General features: G+C 45.0%; 1 protein-coding gene across 4 annotated transcripts in view; it reads right to left on the bottom strand.

Annotated features, from left to right (window-relative positions):
* LOC105275819 (protein bric-a-brac 2) overlaps positions 1-19337 on the bottom strand; it is a 266959-nt gene that overhangs the window by 8836 nt on the left and 238786 nt on the right. Inside the window, exons 2-4 of one of the 4 annotated variants that reach the window (XM_026973546.1) lie at positions 13553-13610; positions 2304-2484; positions 440-531 (exon numbers count right to left, since the gene is read on the bottom strand). In XM_026973546.1, the coding sequence (XP_026829347.1) occupies positions 440-531; positions 2304-2484; positions 13553-13610 (331 nt within the window). The remainder of the gene's footprint in view (positions 1-439; positions 532-2303; positions 2485-13552; positions 13611-19337) is intronic. The other 3 variants (XM_011332947.3, XM_011332945.3, XM_026973547.1) reach the window with 3 other exon arrangements.

Below are 19337 nucleotides of genomic sequence, written 5' to 3'. Positions count from 1 at the left end.
CTATTTACAATTGGCTACACCGTCATGGTCCATCGGGCGAGCCCTTCATGCGGCTAACTAGGGTCCTGAGAACGTCTTACGGAACAAAGGTCAAACGTTAAATGAGAATAGGATGTTAAACATGAAATCCCAAATTCGCGTTCCCATTTCATACGTAGATGTACGAGATAAATGATAAACGGTAGAATCTTCTTCTCCCTACATGTGTCATGAAACGATGTGAATTTTCTTTGCTACTTTACGATTTTTATCTTCCGCGTAAGTTTGCAGTTTCTGTGCCGTCGTTTTCCAAGTTTTACATCGCGAGAGTCGTGATACTTTGATATTAAAAATTCGTTATTTTTGCACCTTGATCTCGTCCGTATTGTCAAGAAACGCAAGCGTAGTCATAATCGAGCAGCGAGGGCGTCTTCAGAAAATACTGAAAATGGCAACTAACACTCACCGGCTCCACCGTCGGCGCTAGGACCCAGCATGTTGTGCACCCGATTCGCGTATAGGACGAACGTCGGATAGGGGATGTCGTATTTCCTGAAAAAGAATGTATTTATGCCGCTTTGTTCAGCAACGCACACAGACACGTACACTTAGTTACGTTCCCGTTTTTACGTCGCGTTTTTATATTACGTCCTTTATCCTGCTTTCAGTTTATTTTCACTTTATCTTATTAACGTCATCTTGCTTTGTGTTTATCCCATCCCCTCCCCGCGTGTCGCTTTATTTCACGTTAATTTATATTAATCTTGCCACACCGATGCGGAATGAAAGATTCAACAAAACGTATTTGAATGCATGGCAATGGGAATTATGCAACCACTCGAAATTATGCAACCACGAGGGAAATACTGATATGATGATATCGTGCGTTCAACGAAATAATTCAGTATTCCTCAGAAGACATAATGAAACTCTGCCATCTCATATCTTATTGTTACGCAGTTGTCAGTCAATTTTACTGTCCCATTCGTTCCTACTTCGTTGAAATGCATTAACGGCTTTAATAACGGCAATTAAACGTTAAGTATTTGCATCGTGCGGAAATTTAAATAAAACGGCGCGCAGCCGTGTTGCAGCGAAAAGTATGGGGCTGGCATTATCGATCGTCGAATCGATTATCATAAAAATTATCGCTCACGGCTCGTAAAGCCGCGCTTTATTAGTCGCTTTGTACGTGAATTAAAAGAAATCCCTTTAACGGCGAGTCGACGTTGTTACGCAAACGTGATACAGGCTTTACGACGCCCGCGCAAATGATTTTAAAGCAGCTGCTTCGAGTAGCGGCAGATCGGCTGATTATTTAGCATGATTCAGACACGGCGATAAGGTACGCCTGATGCAGTAATTTCCAAGAATTTTTCATTGCGTAATAACTCGGCTCTATTGTACGCGCGCCGCATCATAAGACATTTATATAACAATTTTAACTATTTACCCGGTACATTGCGTGAGTTGGCGCGCGGAGGAAACAACAGCGGCATAAAATCGCATCAAGTATTTATCTTTCGCGTATCATTTATTAACGTCACAAGAACACACACCGACCGCCGTGGCGAGCCCCCTTCGGGCAGGCAATTAAAAATAATATTTTGTAATTTTTATATTAACACATTTCATCACTCGGTATTAATATTGAATGCCGCGCGCGCGCGCAAGTTTCGTGCAAGTGCGCGGATCTATTATTAATTTTATTATTGGATCCGCATGTGCTGTACGTGTGGCGGATGTGGTACACAGAAAACGATTGCAACTAAATTAATTATTTTTGCAACATGCGTCGGAGATAGAACAATATTTTTTTAAATTAACGCGTTTTATATCAGCCGGCATTAATTATACATTAATATACTGAAAAAGCGCAATTAAACGAAACGTATAACGTTTATAAAACATCGTCGAAAACGTTCGAATATTTTTAAGATTAATACGGTGCATCGATTAATATTAATATTCGATTAACATTCGATGCACAGGCTGCTTCGCTTTTTGCAGCAGTATTTTTTAATAAGCAACCTCTCACAGTCTTTTACGATGAAAAATGTCAAAGCATAATCTATCGTGTTTATGTAATTAATAATTAAAGACATTCCGTATAATCTAATTTTGAGAAAAATATACATCAAATATATGGAAAGTCGCATTTCTTTGTAATATGTGTATAATTTATCAAGTATTTATTTTTATTTAATTACTAACATAACAAGAAATTATTTATTAATCTTCTATTGATTTTTATTCGTCTGTCAATGTTCTGGCAAACGAACAATTAGCGTGTATAACATAATGTGTAGTCATTAAAGACGCACCTTGCTGCCTGGCTGAGGGACAGCCCTTCCTTCAGCACGCTGAAAATCGCCTCCGCCATGGTCTCAGGCCGCCAGGACTTGAGGGGTCCGCGTTCCCGGAAGCGCAGGTTGTGCACCAGGCTCTGGTTGGTGTTCCAGCACTTCTGCCACATGGACTGCAGCTGGTACTGGTAGCTGTCTGCTAGTTAACGCCCCCCGTGGAAAAGAGAAAACACAGAAAAGCAGCTATTAGTCAAAGCGACCGAGTACTTGGGGTTGGGGGAGGGGAATGCGGAGGAAATGCAGGGTGAATAAATGTTCTCGTTACTGCACATGATCTTTTTATTAATCGATCATTCTCATTAGCTCGATAGCCAACGCGCCCTCGATGCGATCGATCGGAGATCGAAATGCGAGGGGGCAGAAACGGATCGTCGTTGCGTCGTTCACGATTCCGGTAATATGCAATTTTCGTGTGGAATAATGTTAATTAAACTAAACGCGATGCACGCAGATGCGTCCACCGCGGTTTGATACCTTGAACGTGTGTGGAGTTGTACACCTAGAAAAATGGCTTAAGAAAGACAGATATGTGTGTGTATGTGTGTGACAGATGTGTGGATGTGTGCGAGAGCAGGTAGGCCAAGAAGTACGTCTAAGGAGTAACGTTCTTCTAGACGAAACGCAAATATCAATTATATTGCCGTTGTTGCGTTGCAATCGTTACAGAGTGTTACAAGAGTCATCGTTCGGTCATCGCTTTAGCGAAACGAAGCAAATCAACGATTAATGTAAACGGGCGTAAATCTTACTCAACGTTAAACGAACGAACGAGGCGCAATTGCGCAGGAAGAAATGCGGAATGTAGCTTAAGAACATATAACGTATCTAAAATACATCAAGAAATCAGAACACGTCGCTACGTGACATGACGTCTCACACGCGTAATCATACGTGCAATTGCTTGCAATGCGTTTCCAGACGGACATTTGGTTTACAATTATCATCGATTATTGATAGGATCGCTAATTATATACAGAGTAACTTGAATCTCTTTATTAGCGTCACCTCAACGAGATCGGATTAAGATCGAGCGAGCGAATCTCACTTAGGTAACGTTACAGATTTCATCTGTAATATATCAATAAACAGGAATTAGACGTCGCAGCTGTCGAATATCGTCAACTCTTCCATGCAAAACTATAGAACCACAATTTTTATCGTGTCGGCGCACTCGGAAGTCTCGCAATAAAGAGTTACACGTTACCTTCACACGCCGCTAATTTATCACATATCGTTAACGCATTAAGAATCTCGCAATTCTTAATGTCACAGAGTATTTTTTTTAACATTGCGAGCAGATAATTGATCAGGAAGCGATAAAGAAACCGTGTCGAGTCAGTCGGAATGAAATTCGCGAGGTAAAATGTGCGGAGAGCCTAACGAGGGTGACGAGGCGAAAGAAATGTCCGGCGACGACGTTCGCAGTAACTTCCGCCGCTCGCGTATGGCACGTACGGCCGGCCTCAATTCGCAGCGATTATTTGATAGTTAAGTTATTGGCTCTAATTAAGCCTGCTGACCCAATTGGCGATTAATACAATTCATTGGAAAACGCGCGCAGCTGATTCCGTATCTATTCTTAGAGCTCCCGTATTCCCGCGGCGCGTTCACCGCTATATCCGCGCCAGATATCGCGTTGCGTTCGGTATTCAACATTCGACGCTGAGGAAAGCGGTCAAGCTCGGGCCACGGTTGGGGCACAGTCGGGGTACGAGAACAGACTCGGAAAAGCTCGTCGTCGCGCGATTAATCTCACTTATTCTATTTTTCACTCGAGCACGCGCTAAGTACATTTTCCCCGTCGCGATTTCTCGCGTTTCAGCGAGCGAAGCGAGCGTGACGAGGGCTTTCTGCTCCGACAGAAGACCCCGCGTTTGCGGATCTCTCGCGTCCTTCGGCGACGCTTATTTATTCCGCTGTCCGGGATCCGGTCGATTTCTATCGATGCGCCAGGCGGGAAACGTCCTTGCCGAGGAACGCTCCCGTAGGATCCCGGGCGGGATTATACTTTATTCGCGATGTGATTATCTCCGCGCGGTAGCACCATCGTAACGCGACCAGTTTACGGCTGCTGCGAGATGTCGTCCTTTACTTTCGATACTTTATCGCGGAATGTCGTATACGCCTATTTTAATACCGCTCATTCACACTTAATTTTCTCTCCTCCACGTCCCCTTTTTTCTTTCTCTCTCCCACCATACGCGCACACCATCTCTCTCCTTTCTTTCTTCCTTTCTCTTCTCTTCTCTCAAACACACTTTCCACTCGGCGCGCCGCACTTTTAGCGGACGCGCGATAACACCGGTATAATATTACATCGTTCTCGCCGGGATTCAATTAACGCGCCGCTCGTAAATACGCGAGCTGTAAGTCGCCGGGGGCGACGATCGACGATAATGTGACGCGGGAAGTACGCTAAAGCGTCGTCGAAGAAGAAGGCGTCGTCTTGAGAACTCGCGAGCTCTCGGCGAGTCTGTAACGCGTAAACGCGAGCAAATAATAGCTCAATAATCCCGTAACACCCGCGAGGGTACATGCGGACGGTCGAATTGGCGACGCGACAGAGACAGAGCGATCGAGGCTGCGATCCAAGATGTTGCCTCGGAACTTTTTGCTTTCTACTCTTTTTCTTCCCTCAAAAGAAGGGAAAAAAATATTTTTTTGATGAAACGAACGCATTTGGAGCATCAACGACGAGTCAACGACAATGAGGTAACATCGAAACGTCACTCTCTCTCTCTCTCTCGTGATGATGATGACAGTGACAGAGACTGAAACATCTCGCCGATCGAGTTTTCCTTTCAGCGACCCGCCTCGAGATCCGACACGAGTCACCGCTCCCGCTCTCGGGCGCCGGAGAATCCGCGTGGCGTTTATATTATCTATCTGTCTCACCCCCGAGGAAGGCCGCGCCGCCGACTCTCGACATTAATCGCCGGCGTGTTGATCGATAATTGCTGGATATCGGTACCGCTTATTGCCCGCGATACGCGTCATCGCACGAGTACGCGTCGCGCGATTGCCGCAAAAAGTCCACGCTCTAAAGGCGTACCCTATTAACGTTCGCCCTGTTCCCTTTTCCCTTTCCCCTCCTTCCTGCGCGTAATTGAGTCATTTTTTTCCGCCCCGTGGAATGTGAGTAGACCGATGCGAGTATATCGCGCGTCCCTTGCCTCCCCCTCTTTCTCTCTCTCGCTCTCTCTTTCTCTCTTTCTCTCTTTCTCTCGTTCTTGTCGCTGTGACACGCTTTGGCGCGAAAGTAATCTAATGCTATTCGTCGTCGTCACTCTCTCAAGTATTGCCATTATGCGTTGCGGAATGGTATTTTTCACGAACGGTGAGCTAAACGCATGGAGGAACGTGCGCCCCGTTTTAGCATGAAGTATTTTGAGCCGCGAAACACAATTTGTCTCGCCGCAGCTACAACACGTACCGATATATCATCTACATCAAGATACGTATTCCGGTTTGCGGTTGGGGTAATTTAAGTTTAATTGCAAGCGGATTATGCGTATCTATAAACATGAGAAGTTGCGGTATATTATTTTTATGAATAAATATGAATCGAACTACGTGCGTGTATATGTCTCTGTGTATGTGTACCGCTCTGTGCGATAAGCTCGCGTTATCGAGATTTAACACTTAAGTCGCGTGCGCCGGATCGGGCCGATATATTTAGATGTAGCTCTTTTATATGGCTCGCTGCTTTGCTCCACTTTCATTACATTTATTTCCTAGCGCATATATATATATATGCACATCTCGCGTTTATATTATTTATAGTATTAAATAGGCGGCATGCCGCTGTACGGCTATTTAAATTTTAAATAATGATCACGATGTATAATATTGTTAAAACATTCGTCCGATTGCATTAAATATTATCGCGCCGCTAAATCAGCTTTCGTAAGTATGTGACATACTTCCTTCATCCGTTCGCTCTTTACATTCATAAATCTAATCTCCCTCTAGTTTCCCGCTGTTCTAACAAAAGAAGGATACGCACTCGTTACATAAATGCAATTATCGAGTAATCAAGATTTGGAATGTTAACAAAAAAATGTGCGTACTTTCGCACGGAGAACGCTTTCTTTCTTCATCAAAGAGAAACAACTATCCCGCGATTTCTGTCGGTAGCAAAAAGGCGCAAAGTCCAACGCGCGTAACATGGCAACGTTAATAACTTAAACAATTCGCTAATAATAAAATTCGTAGAAAAATATCTAATTATGGCGACACAGCGAGTGCCGGTATTAGTAACTATCTCCAGTGATCATTTGGTCCCACTGATTCGAGATACATATAGAATATATGTACAAAATATAGCAATATAGAAAAGGCGAGAACGCCTCCGCCTTAGATTCGTCGATTAACATTATGTGGAAGACGAGGGTAAATTATCAGAAGGCACTATGTTCATTATACGTTTACATATCGTTCGCAGGTGTGATTGATTCGTAGGAACGCGATTCGCACAGAGTTGCCGAGATGACCATTCGAAGACATCTTGCGATACTGCTTCCCTTTTAATTGAGATATGTATCTCTTGAAATAATAGATTTAATATGTATTATATGTATGCACATTACATTATTTGTTAATCTAATTTATGTAATTAATACAGAGATTAATATAAAATAAATATATACAGCACTTCTTGAAGCCATGTTAATAATCTTTCAAACTAATCTATTTGATGAATCATAAACGTATCAAAAATATTTAAAAAAACTTAACGTTAATGCGTCACTATATATGCGGTTTCCCTCGAGAATATGTTTTAGCGTGTGTCTTTGATGGACCGAGTTATTAACAAATCAATTAATACGTTCTCCTACATAATGGAAATGCTATTACTTCAGGAGCGTCGATCGGCGAGGAAAAAAGATCGAGAAACATTGTCACGAGGGAATAACCGCGCTAATCGCCGTTGATGCAATCGATCCTGACGGATATTAAATTTAATCGAACGTAGACATTTTTTGCCCATTAAAGTTCCCCGACTTTACCGCGTTATTGTTTCGCGCGACTGGTCGCACACGCGACGCAACGCGGCGTTCGATTTTCAATTAGCAGGCAAATTCTTCCTCTGCGATCCTGCTTGTGCAGCGATTTTCCGCGTTGAAGTCTACGGATCGCGCGTCGGTTGTCCGCTTCCTCGCGCGCATGCTCCAGAGGAATTACACAAATGGAACGATAAACTTGAAACAAGAAAGAAAACCAGAAAGAAACGAAAACGACGTGATAAAATGGAGGGAAACAGTGATATCGCGAAGATGCTCAAACGTAATCCCGATGAACTCGAGGACCCACACGATTCCTCTGCCTTTGAAGAGCGCCTGATAATCCGTTTCAATAATTTCGTAGGATGAACAGATCAGTATCGTTGCAACGTCTGCCGTGCAATTTTTAATTTCGGAAACACATGATTGTTTTACTCGATTTAATGTTCAATCTCGCTTCCCTGAGAAATGGATTATCACGCGATCCTAGAAGGCATCATGTTCAATCACATTTCACATTTCGAAGGCATTTCGTGGTGGCTTCTCCGAGAACGCGCCGGTCACTTTTAAGCGCGCTACCAGCTTCTTGCAGCCTGAGAATACAAATGTATCTCGCCCAGGAGAGCAAATAAAGATTGCATAATAAGTCGCGCCGCTGTGATGGCACGCCACTCGAAAATCCAACCCGTTTTATATTCCCTTTACCTTAACGTTGTCCGAACGAGCTCGTTGTCGCCGAAGCATTAAATTTTCCGCGATTCCCTCTCGAGAGAAAGAAATCGCCTTTCCGGCCGACGAATCTCGATCAAGACAGAGGACGTGGCGCCGCAAAGACTCGAGATCCAAGAAGATCGTTCTGCGGGTTTGCTTTTTTATTCATCAAACTCATCATTCTGTGAGACCAGATAAAGTTATTGAATAAATTTCTGTTAATCACGACTCACGAGCGATCGTCCGTGGACGCTCGCGTGTGCCACACAAGTGTTAGGATAAAATTGACATGAAGTTTACACGACGTACAAAAGAATTGCCAATTCGTATCGATTACTCAAATCGTTCTTCATCGATATTTTGTGAAGTTATACTTATACTTAATTCGTTTATTACTATGCATTTAGATTTATCACATATGTATTATTATATTTTAAAATGTGTATTATGTATTATAAACAAAATTTTGTATATCATAATTCTATAAAAAAGCTTATAACAAATTAATTTGTTATTTGTCCAAGATATAATAGCAAGTGTGTCAAGCTACAATTTCTGACGCAAATTTGCATACAATCTCGTACCATGTGGAATATATAACATAAAAAATCTTAAGTGACATGATTATGTGGCAACTCTCCTCTACATGTCTCTTTCGATATAAATAAAATTGCGTATGGCGCGTACAATAACGTATAAACCGTCGCGCGTTCACTCTGCGATTTTAATCCTCTTGGGCTGTGTTCGGGGAGCTCACTATCAGCGCTAAAACTCTATAGTCATGTCACGTATACTATAGATTTTCAGCGCTAATAGCGTCTCCCCGAACGCACCCTTGGACTTTAACGGAAATACAACTTGTAAAGGAAGTTTCCGCGGGACCACGTCTCCCCCTCCGCGATCAATCTCTCACCCCGCGGTGGGCTGGACAGCGTTAAGAGGAATCGGCACCGTTCTCGTTCTCGTCGTTGAAATATAGCGAGACTATCGAGTGCTTCTTGCAAAAGGCCCACCACCAGCGGAAGCCCGCCAGGCCAGAGAACATGAAGGTCGGGTCGCGCTTCCGCCTGAGTCGCTCGACGAAGTTCAGTATCGCGTTCAGGGATTTCTTCGTGCGTCGATTGTACGGACTGACGCTGATGTCGCAGCAGAATTCGAGGACCGCCGTTTCCTCGCTTGGATCGAGGCCGGCCTCCTCGAGGATCATCATCCTCTTGGACTTGCCGAGTATGTTGTCGTAGAGAGTGCCTTTCGGGATGCCGTATTTCGTCGACGCCTGGGTGAAGCGCATCTTCTGGTTCACCACGGCCTCGATCGCCTCCTGGAGATCGTGCCGCGTCCACGTGGGTGCCTTCAGCTTCAGCAGGGTCGTATAGTCAGCTAGAAAATAGTCAGCGATTTCTTTTCGACCTCTTTTCTCTCCCGTCTCGACTTTTTTGTTTCGCGAGTGGAGAACCGCGGACAAGAGCCGCACCTAGAAAACCAAAGAGCTCGTCCTCGCGTGTAACCTGACAGAACTCTCCCTCTACTCTTATCATTTCCGCTTTGTTTCGCATTCTCGCATACGTTTTGTGTTCGGGTGTCCTTTGCGTGAACACTCGGTTGGAAGCTAGTAAGATCCATCGATTAGAGAAATTCGTGATTAAAAGTCTTGAAAAATATTGTTAAGCTATTCAGAGAGCTGTCATGACTTTAAGAAATGCGCTGAAAATCTTTGCAAGTGAATGAACGTAAAATGAATAGAACGAAAGAATGGAAACTGCATACTCGAAATAAAAATAAATATTAGAAAACAATTTGCGATGAACAGAAAGTTTTTGAAAGACAATCAAAGATACCGAGGGGAACGTTGGTACTTACTTGCAGAGTGCAAGTAATTATTACAATCAGAAGAAACAGAAAGTAATATCAACAATCAAACCATTATTATACAATAGATATATTAAATGAACAAGCAGTTTACCAACGAGGAAGAATATAAATCTCGAGAGGTGGCAATCGCGAGCGAGAATGTATCGCAGCAAGTACGAGTTACGGGAGGAGTTACTTTCGAGACTTTATTTGTCGCGAATGCGCAATCGAAATAATTAACCAGCGATAAAACGAGAAGATGGTGGCGGCGGAGCAGCAAAGAAAAAGAGCATTGCGAGATGCAATTGCCGAAGGGGGATCCTCTCTTGATGATCCTCACGCGACTCAACGAGCTGACTTCACGGCCGGCTTCGAATTAAAAGACGTCACTCTCGATTTAAGCACATTTTATATCGTCGATATTAACCGTAATTATCCGGCCTGTTATAATTATACCGTAATTATCCATTTAGTCTGGCGCGCTCGCGCGCCACCGGCTCGCTACTCGTAACTCGAAGCGAAAGGGCCGACGGGAAGATGAAGGAAAGGAGAAAGGGAGAAACGGCCACTGTGTGGTCCACAGAGCGCGTCACATCCATGTGCGTTAGCAGCAGTTAACGTCACTCACGTCGGCCATGCGATTTATGCGGTGTCGCGGTGTGGCGCGGCGCGGCGCCGCGCCGATTTCTGGCTCGCGGATTGCTCGCAATTATGCAAGAAGGAATTAACTGCCCGGAATGGAAGAGATTGCGCCGGGGACGAAACAATCGGCGGGACCGGTCTTCTCGTGACCACCGAACTCACCACAATTCTACGTGCGAAAACAATGACAGTTCTGCAAATCAGCATTACGCATTCGCGAATCAATTAAGCGGTCCTTCGAACGGTCCTGAAATATTTTTCACGAGCGCATGTGCGTTTTTAAGCATTATCGCGCAATATACACGTTTCGCCGCGAAGGAAGTCGAAAAATCCGAAAAATTGGAAGTTACCTACTTTTTTTTGCATAACAATCCGATTGCATTGAAATATGAATAATCTCGTCCCGCGCGCGAATCGATCGTCCCACGCCGCCGGGAATGATCGCCGGTGAACCAAAAAAAAAGAAAAAAAAGGATTGTGCCATGTATCGCATGTAATGGCGTCATAGCCATTAAATCGAGACTGGAATAATCGCGTCGAATAATATTATCATACAATGGCGTTTCGTCGCGCGTGCACATGCAACCTGCAGTTTCCATGCGAGGCATTTTCTCTCGGATTGGCAAATCGTCGCGACGAACGGACAATCGCACTTGGGCAATCGCATTCTTAAAAAAGACGCGCGAAAATTAGGTGCTAATCATCGATTCATCGTCTAATCAAAAGAATGGTTTCGGTACATTAAGAGAAATTCCCGATCAGTTCGTTCGATAGCGATAAATAAATGCTTTTACTTTATCAAAAGCGTGTTCAAAATTCAATGAATTAATAGAGATTTTTTTCAGATAATCTCAAAACATTTATACATGTAGTTTTTCGATATTCGATAGCAGAGCACATAGTTTCTTTCAATTACTAATTTCTAATCGATTTCAAAAGCGATGTCGATTTCATGTTAACTAGAATTTTGCTTTGCAACGCGACTTTTTAATTTTGAATTTCCAATTTTCGAGACAGTTCCGGGGCAAAATTGGAGGCTCGATGTTCGTTTCGAGATACGCTTTCGCGAACGAGGAATAAATAAGCGCGATCGTTAAGGGAAGCAAACAGCCGACGGCGTCTCATGGGAAGTCAAGGAGTAATCGAAGAAAATGATTTAAGCGAGCCGAGAGGGGATTCGCGTTCACGCACGCATTTAATACACGCGTGAACGCGCACGCACGCACGTACAGCACCCGGGATCAATTCGAGACGCGTATTGCGGCGTTTACGTGCGTTTATGTGCGTTTATGCTCTCGGTTGAGCATGTACTGTGACGAATCAGAGATCGAAGTTCAGTACAAAGAACACGACTAAGAAAATTGACGCACTTTGCATCAATTAAAGCGTCCATCAATTAAAACTTTGTAATGCAACTTTTGTTATAGGAGGAGCAGTACGTTGGCCACACTATGAAAAGAAAGCATATATTTAATAACAAAATATAAATTAAATTTATCTCAAAATACCTGGATTTAGTATCTTGATATCTTAACATTACGGTATAATATTTACTATCGTAATATATCCGGATTATGTCTACTTTAATTCGCGACTAATAGAACCGCGTAACTCAGCAAAAAGATGTCTGATATTTTAAATTGCCTTTCAAGTTTTCCTTGTACATGAACGCACCTCTACCTCTACAAGCCAATTGTGTACGACTTGAAATTATTCGCGGGTGAATGATGCTTCTACGCGAAATATAGAATTACACACGGGGTGCAGAACTGCAGGTACCAGCGTGCAAGAGTTACATGGAGTCTCTCCAATAGAGACGCGCGCGCTTAGCCATTGCGAATCGCGGGTGTGTTATCGACGCTATTAACCGGCGTGAGCACTTCGTAGTCGTCTATCTAAATTGCTTTCTATATTAAAGCAAAACGCATTCCTACGCTTTATTATTGCCCGAGTAATGACGTGGTCCGTACTCGCCCCGTCACTTCGTCGTTTATTGCTACTCGGTCAGCACCACCTTCGACTCGACTTCTCCTCGTTGCCACCTCCCGTGATCGTCACGACGTCGTTGACGTCGCCGGCCATGTTACGGAACCTTATCGTTCGTGTAAGCGACACTCCGCTGCTGGAGGGTGAGCGAACAACGAAACCATCGATCCCTGAATAAGTGATTAGACAGATGTTCCGCTTCAAGCAAGCGGAGATCATCCATCCGCGTTTCTAGGACGCGGATTGTCACGCTCGAAACTGTGACTTCGACGGGCCGAAATAACGTGACCGTGAACTTGAAACGTAGCGGACCGGCCGACGATACTCGAGGGATGTTCGAGAGGACGGAATCTCCTCTCGACCCCCGGAAGGGATGATCGGCCGTTGCGTCGCGCTACTTACTCCGGAAACCGATTGCCCGGGTTTCGTGCGACAGATACAGACGGCGGATCATGCGACTGATATTACAGGAGAGGAATGTGAAGTCTTCAAACATGTCGCGAAACAGACTATATGGGGTGTCCTCGGATGATCGTAATTTTCTACCTCGACAGACACGAATAATTAAAAACGAAATCTAATTCTGAAGGAAGGAATGTGAGAAATAGCGAAATGGAAAACATTTGATCATTTTCAGTGATTTAATGCGCGTTAAACAAGTTGCTTTATGAAGCGTTTTATTATATTTATTCTTAGCGTTTTTTCTTGGATACAATCAAAGATATCGATATGGCAACTAAGTGCAGCTTGAGTTGCGTTTCTATTTACTTTTTAATTTCACTCTTGTCTTATTTCTTTTTTATTTTTCGCGTCTGTCAATGAGGGAAAGCGCGATTGTCCCAGAGACACCCTATGCATAGGAATACAGATGAATAGACGTTGAATGCGCGTGTGCGTTTGCCTAACGTGGAGGCCTCCACGTACGTCCGGCCGGGGGGCCGTGTCGAGAGGGCGATTATCTCCTGAAACGTATCGAAACGAGACGAAGAGGAAAAAAAGGAAAACGGAACTCACCTGCTATACTGGAGGTGGAGGCGCCGAGCCAAGCGTGGGACGACTCCAACAACTTGGCCTGTAACAGAAAAGTTCCCTCGGTCAGACGACGGCATGCTGGAATGACGATTAGCGGCGATTTAACGGCTGGCTGGAAAAACGACTTAATCCCTTATCCGGCCAATCTCTTTTTCCAACCAAAAGAGCAAAACGAGTTTCGCCGGGATAATTATTTAATCGAAAATCGCCGTCGAAAAAAGAAGAGACGGTCTAAGATACATTTTAACTGTCTCGCAAGTCGCTTTCGTCCTCGTTAATTACATTTCCATTTTAATTAACGAGGAAATTTAGCAAACACCGTTCAATCACAAAAGAAACGAGATGCGCGAAGATAGAGACAATATTTTCACAATATTTTTAATCAGAGAAATCGGAATCTTACTGTAATTAGCTTTGCCCGCGCAGTTCGGTGTTCTCTCGCAGCACGATATGAGAGGGATCGGAGAATACAAGGGGGCGCAAGTTTCCGAAAATGTTAGCCGGGATTGCGAGGAAAAATCGCGTACGTCGGAGTACACGCGAGGTAATCGGAGCTGTTCACCTCGGCCGACAACTTTGCTAATATGCGGGGCTTTCGAAAGGGGTTTCGCGAGACGCGGGCACCGAAAGCGCAAGACACACGCAAAGTTGGCTCATTTGAAAAGTTTCGCCCTTCCGTCCTCTCTCTTTCCCTCGCCCCCTTCCTGCCAGCTTTCGGATTTCGCGATTTCCGCAATATCGCGGACGGGCCTATATACTTCTCGTACACAGTATACTTCCGGCCAACGGTCTCGCCCGACTTTTCAAATTAATTTTTAAGGGTCGCTCGATGCGCACCACGATCGCTGCTCGAATCCTTCCGCGTCCTGTTTCTTCCAATCTTTTTTTGTCTCTTCCTTTCCCGCGCATTCGCTCGCGGGCTGAGAAAAGTTTTGGGCAACCCGTGCGTTTTATCTCTGTGGCACTCTCCGCGCACCTACCTGAAGGATCCTCGTACGGAAAACGTTCTCGCCCTCTGCGCTAAAAATGTACTCTTCGTTCGAGTGCGATCGTTCGGGTCGCGATTTTAACGTTATTCAGTTCATTGCTGCGCCTGTCAGAAGGAACACGACGCTGCGCAATAGGCAGCGAATCATTTCCGGTATTTTTTGCCATCCCTTAGAGCGCTGAGGCGTCGTCCCTCTCGAAGGCGGAAAGAACATTCAGAAACCTTATTCGGGATACTTGGATCGTTGAAATCTGGCCGTTGCTACAATCACGGTGCACTTACCCCGAAAATCGCTTTTTGGGGTTCCTCGCGGTCACCGAGACGGAGGGTGGTTTCTCGCGGGCAGAAAACGGAAGGCGGCGGCGGCGTAGCGGAATAACGACGTCTCCGCCGTCGTGACACGAGGGGGATGGCACCGAGGCTTGCAATTTCGCGAAATAGCCTCGGCGTCAATACACGTGCACCACGCATCTCTCAGCTAAACCACACAAAGAATTATTGAGCAGCCCCGCTCGCTGTTTTCCCGACGAGCCTCGCTCGCTCGAGCCGGAGGAGGACGCATAAGTGAGACCAAGAGGGGAAGGCAGGGAGGCGGGGAGGGTGGCAGGGGGAGGGACGGAGAGATTGAGCCCGCTCTGCAGTTGTAACTTGGACGCGCAAGTAGTATATCGCGGCGCGTGCATTTTTCATTGTCTCGTGTCCACCCCCGCACCGCGCCGCGCCGCACCACCCTCTGCGGTGCAGCTCGCGGAATACGTCGTGTGGAGTGCATACACGACGTGCCGGTTGACGTGTGCATTGACGAGAAAATTGCGAGCGTCCCTATATATCGCGGTCACCCAACCGCCGCGGGGCTGCGCTCCGTCCTCCTCCCTCCGTCCATCTTTTTCTCCGTGTATTTTTCCCTCTCGTCTCTCGCGATTCCTCTTCTTTTTTCAGGCCGTCCCGTCGTTCTTACGTCGCGCGCGGAACGCTCGCGCGTTCCGCCGTCCTTCTCGTGGGTAATCCCGTTCGACGGATTTCCGCGCTGACGGAAATGCGACGCGATAGAGATCAGCGATAGAGGCTAGCTTCTTCAAGTAAAAAACGAAAAGGGAACAAAATGCATATTGCGCGGGAGATAATTGGAAGCATATGCCAGCAGGCTTCAACAACTTGCACCCTGATGCGTTCAAGGGTTGAAAATATGATAAATAGCACTGGATAAACAAGACAAAGAAATGCTTTCTCGTCGCAAGTAAACAAGCTAATTATTAAATGTCCTGTTCCTGGAGCATAATTAACTTTCTCTTTCGCTACTACTACTACGAAAGATAGAACGTGTACAATATATTATATTTATTTTTGCACTATCGCTGTCAGCTGAAAATCACTGGTAACACTCGAAATCACAGATTACCGTGAAACAATTAAAGTTCGACAATGCGTTTCATCTCGTCCCGTACACGGCGAGCGTTTCATCTTAAGCGTGCCGCACCGAAAGGATTAATGTCTGCAAAACGGAACCTTGGATCGACTCCATCACACTCCGTTATCCACAAAGTCAACCTTCGCGTTTTCCAACGTTGTCTTAGAATTTCAGCAAGTGAGAGGGAGAGAGGGAGAGGAAGAGATTGACTTCCGCGAGGAGGATAAAACCGGCGGTGTCTCGACGGCCGGCGTACAGGGACGGGGCGCGTCGCGTCATTTAGGGGTAGTCTGCATCTCAATTTGTTTCGACGTGTAACAGCATGCCCGCGTGTAGTCCGGCTAGTTTCTGTATGATGCATGCTGCTAATGAAAATGAGGCCCCACACTCTCCCTATGTGCGCCTCTCTTTCTCTCTCTTTCTCTTTCCACTCCTCGTTTCTCCCCGGTCCTCTCTTGGCCAGACAGAGCGCACATCCGTCTTCGTCATTCCCTTCGTCTTTCTCCTTTCACCTCCCAACCGACGGGAAGACACGAGCCACCCTGACCACCTCGGCACCGAGCGGTTCGTGAATTAAATATCGCGCCAAGCTCGTGCGCGATTTTACCCCGCTTGTGAATCTCCTCCTCGTCGTTTCTCTTTCTCTCTCTCTCTTTCTCGTGCACACGCATGCACACAGACCCTCGTCTCTCTCTCTCCAGCATCGTATACACCCGCTATTAACCGCCTTCAAATTACCAGGCTGACCGCCTTGAATTTTTCACGACCACCGCCGCGTCGCGGTATCCTGGCTGCTCTTCCTTGATCGCGTTGGGATGCGGTCGGAAATTCCGGAAGCTGTTAACGTCTGAGAGACTAAATTCCGAAAGGCGGCGCGCGAACAAATCGCGAGTGATTTTTCGCTGCTATGGCAGAGCCAAGGTTCAATTTTGAGGTCTTTGACTTATGTATCGTATAGATATATAGTGGCGATCTCTGAATTCGTGAATCGCATAGTATATTATCGTTATCGTTATCTTATCATATATCTTTTACGTAAAAATTCAAAGCGATCTGACGAGCAAATGATAAACAGATAAGATAAATCTAGTAGACGTGTATAAATTAACAAGTTAACAATTCGATAATGTTCGCGAGAGTCGCACGCACTCCGCTCGATGACTCTTGGGATTTCGCCGCGGGATCAAACGACAACGACGACGCCGACAATCTCCCGACACCTCGGCGTCGAGAATAAAATATCCGGGCTCTCGGGATATCGTCGCCGTGAAGAAAACTTGAGCTATTTTCCAGCGAAACAAGTTTACCCGAAAGTTTCGGCCGCGCCGAACGAAAGTTCGCCTCTCGGACTCAAAAGAGATTCGCTTCTCGTCCGCGGCTGTTCGAGAGCCGACGACAACACCGGCAGCGTCGCGACGCCCCTCCTCAATGTAGGTATCGGAGTAAACGCGGTATACACGGGAAATTATACGTTACATCGAAGTTTCACGAGCGTGCGAGAAGATAGAGGCGAAAACTCGATTCGAAACTTTCTCGAGAGAAAAATGCGAACGTTATTGCTTGCCATTGTAATTTTTACGATTATCCATAATCTTTTTCGGATCAGAAAATTTTGGTTGAAATCATGGAGAGTATATGTATGCCGAAATGAGCACGCCTGTGCGACTTTTGTCCCATTCATATTTTCTTAGAGTTAGAGTTTCATAGTTTCTAATATTGATTTCAGATTTTCGAAGATTCTCTCAAGGAACATCTCTTTCAATTAAAGAAGTGACATTATTTCGGACGCATACTTTTTCGATAAATTCGCCGCAGATCAACACCTGTGAAGCGTAACAGATGCGGCACCTAATGAATTTTGCAACGTAATCGGAAAAGAGCTGGTAATAATATACTAGTATCATATTAGTACGTTGTTATATGTATCATATCATCATACACTGTAAACGATATGGGAGTAGACTAACTGCATTATTGATCTAAACCCTTTACCATCCTACAGTGCCTCCCTTTTTTCTAATATTAATAATGTAATATAAGCGTGTCCCTGATAACACAACCGATAATTCGGAATTAAACGCATGTTTCATTTGGACATAACTCCTGATTCCGTGTTTGATGGCGATCGAATGAGGAATGCCGCGCGCACAAAGAAATATCATGGGTGGCATTATTAATGTTAGTATTAAATGTTTATTATCACTTTGTTATTTTCGACGAAAAATAATTATCGTCGTATCGTGAAGCGCTGAACTCCCGATTTGTGCATCGATATCGATATTTTATTACATTTATGTTTCTTTCGTGAGAGACGCGCCCAATGCTTTTCCGCCGCACATCCTGGAAAATATGTAAATAAACATTGATATAGCCGGTTTATCTAATTTGGACGAAATCACATTCCGGCAGCAGCAATCAGCCATTTCATATTAAAGAAACGCAGAGAATCAATATGTGCAATTATGATAATAATGGAAGTAAATAACGTGAAAAACCGTAAAAATTGCCGATACATAAGTAAGCTCATTTAAATTGCTCATTTAAATGGAGAAAAGCTTCGTGCTTCGTGAAATGAATAAAATAATTGATCAGATGTGGTTTCATATAAAATGATATATTTAGACCCGATTTTTATCAGCGATATTAATTTCCGAGAAAATAAAATATGCACAGTTGCAAAAAGTACCTCTCCTGGTACACGTATCCTGGAATTTTTGTTACTCCCTGGAGAAATCATTTCTACGTCAAATTTTCGTGACGCAAACTATACGTCGAAAACTTGTCGAAATAAGTAACTAACAATGAAAACTACGGATGTGTGAAATCCGTTGCTTCTTCTTTCATCTTTCGGAATTTGATTGTTTCAATTCGATTGCTCGGTGCGATTCGAATATCGGCAACGAAGCGCAATTAACGATCTCGCGGCGGAGGTCGCGAATCAACGCGAAGAAACGGAGACGCAGGAAAGGACTGACGTCCTCGCCGAGAGGATTTACTGTGCGTGCGGGGGAGGGGGAGGATGGTAGTCGTCGTTATCCAGGGGCTAATTCCTGCAAATATTTGCCGGGCAAGGATATAGGCGCGGGCGAGACGCGGGAACGGAAGAGGGTGTGGAAGGCGCGAGATATAGGCGCAGGATTTCAGTCAACACGACAGGACGAGGACGAGAACGAGGACGAGGACAACGACGACGACGTCGGCCGCGGCGGCGGAATGCGGCGCCACGGCGAATTTCTAATCAGATTAGCGCGGATTAGCAAAGTTCGTTTGTTCTAATGAAATTCGTCTAAATTAACGTCGAGTGCAGGGAGAGTGAGAGAGAAATCGGAGAGAGAGAGAGAGAGAGGGGGGGAGAGAGAGAGAGAGAGAGA

The sequence above is a fragment of the Ooceraea biroi genome, chromosome 11, assembly GCF_003672135.1.
Source record: "Ooceraea biroi isolate clonal line C1 chromosome 11, Obir_v5.4, whole genome shotgun sequence".
Taxonomy (NCBI): Eukaryota; Metazoa; Arthropoda; class Insecta; order Hymenoptera; family Formicidae; genus Ooceraea; species Ooceraea biroi.
Note: the sequence above shows the minus strand (reverse complement) of the source record. Positions and strands in the feature narration are given on the sequence as shown.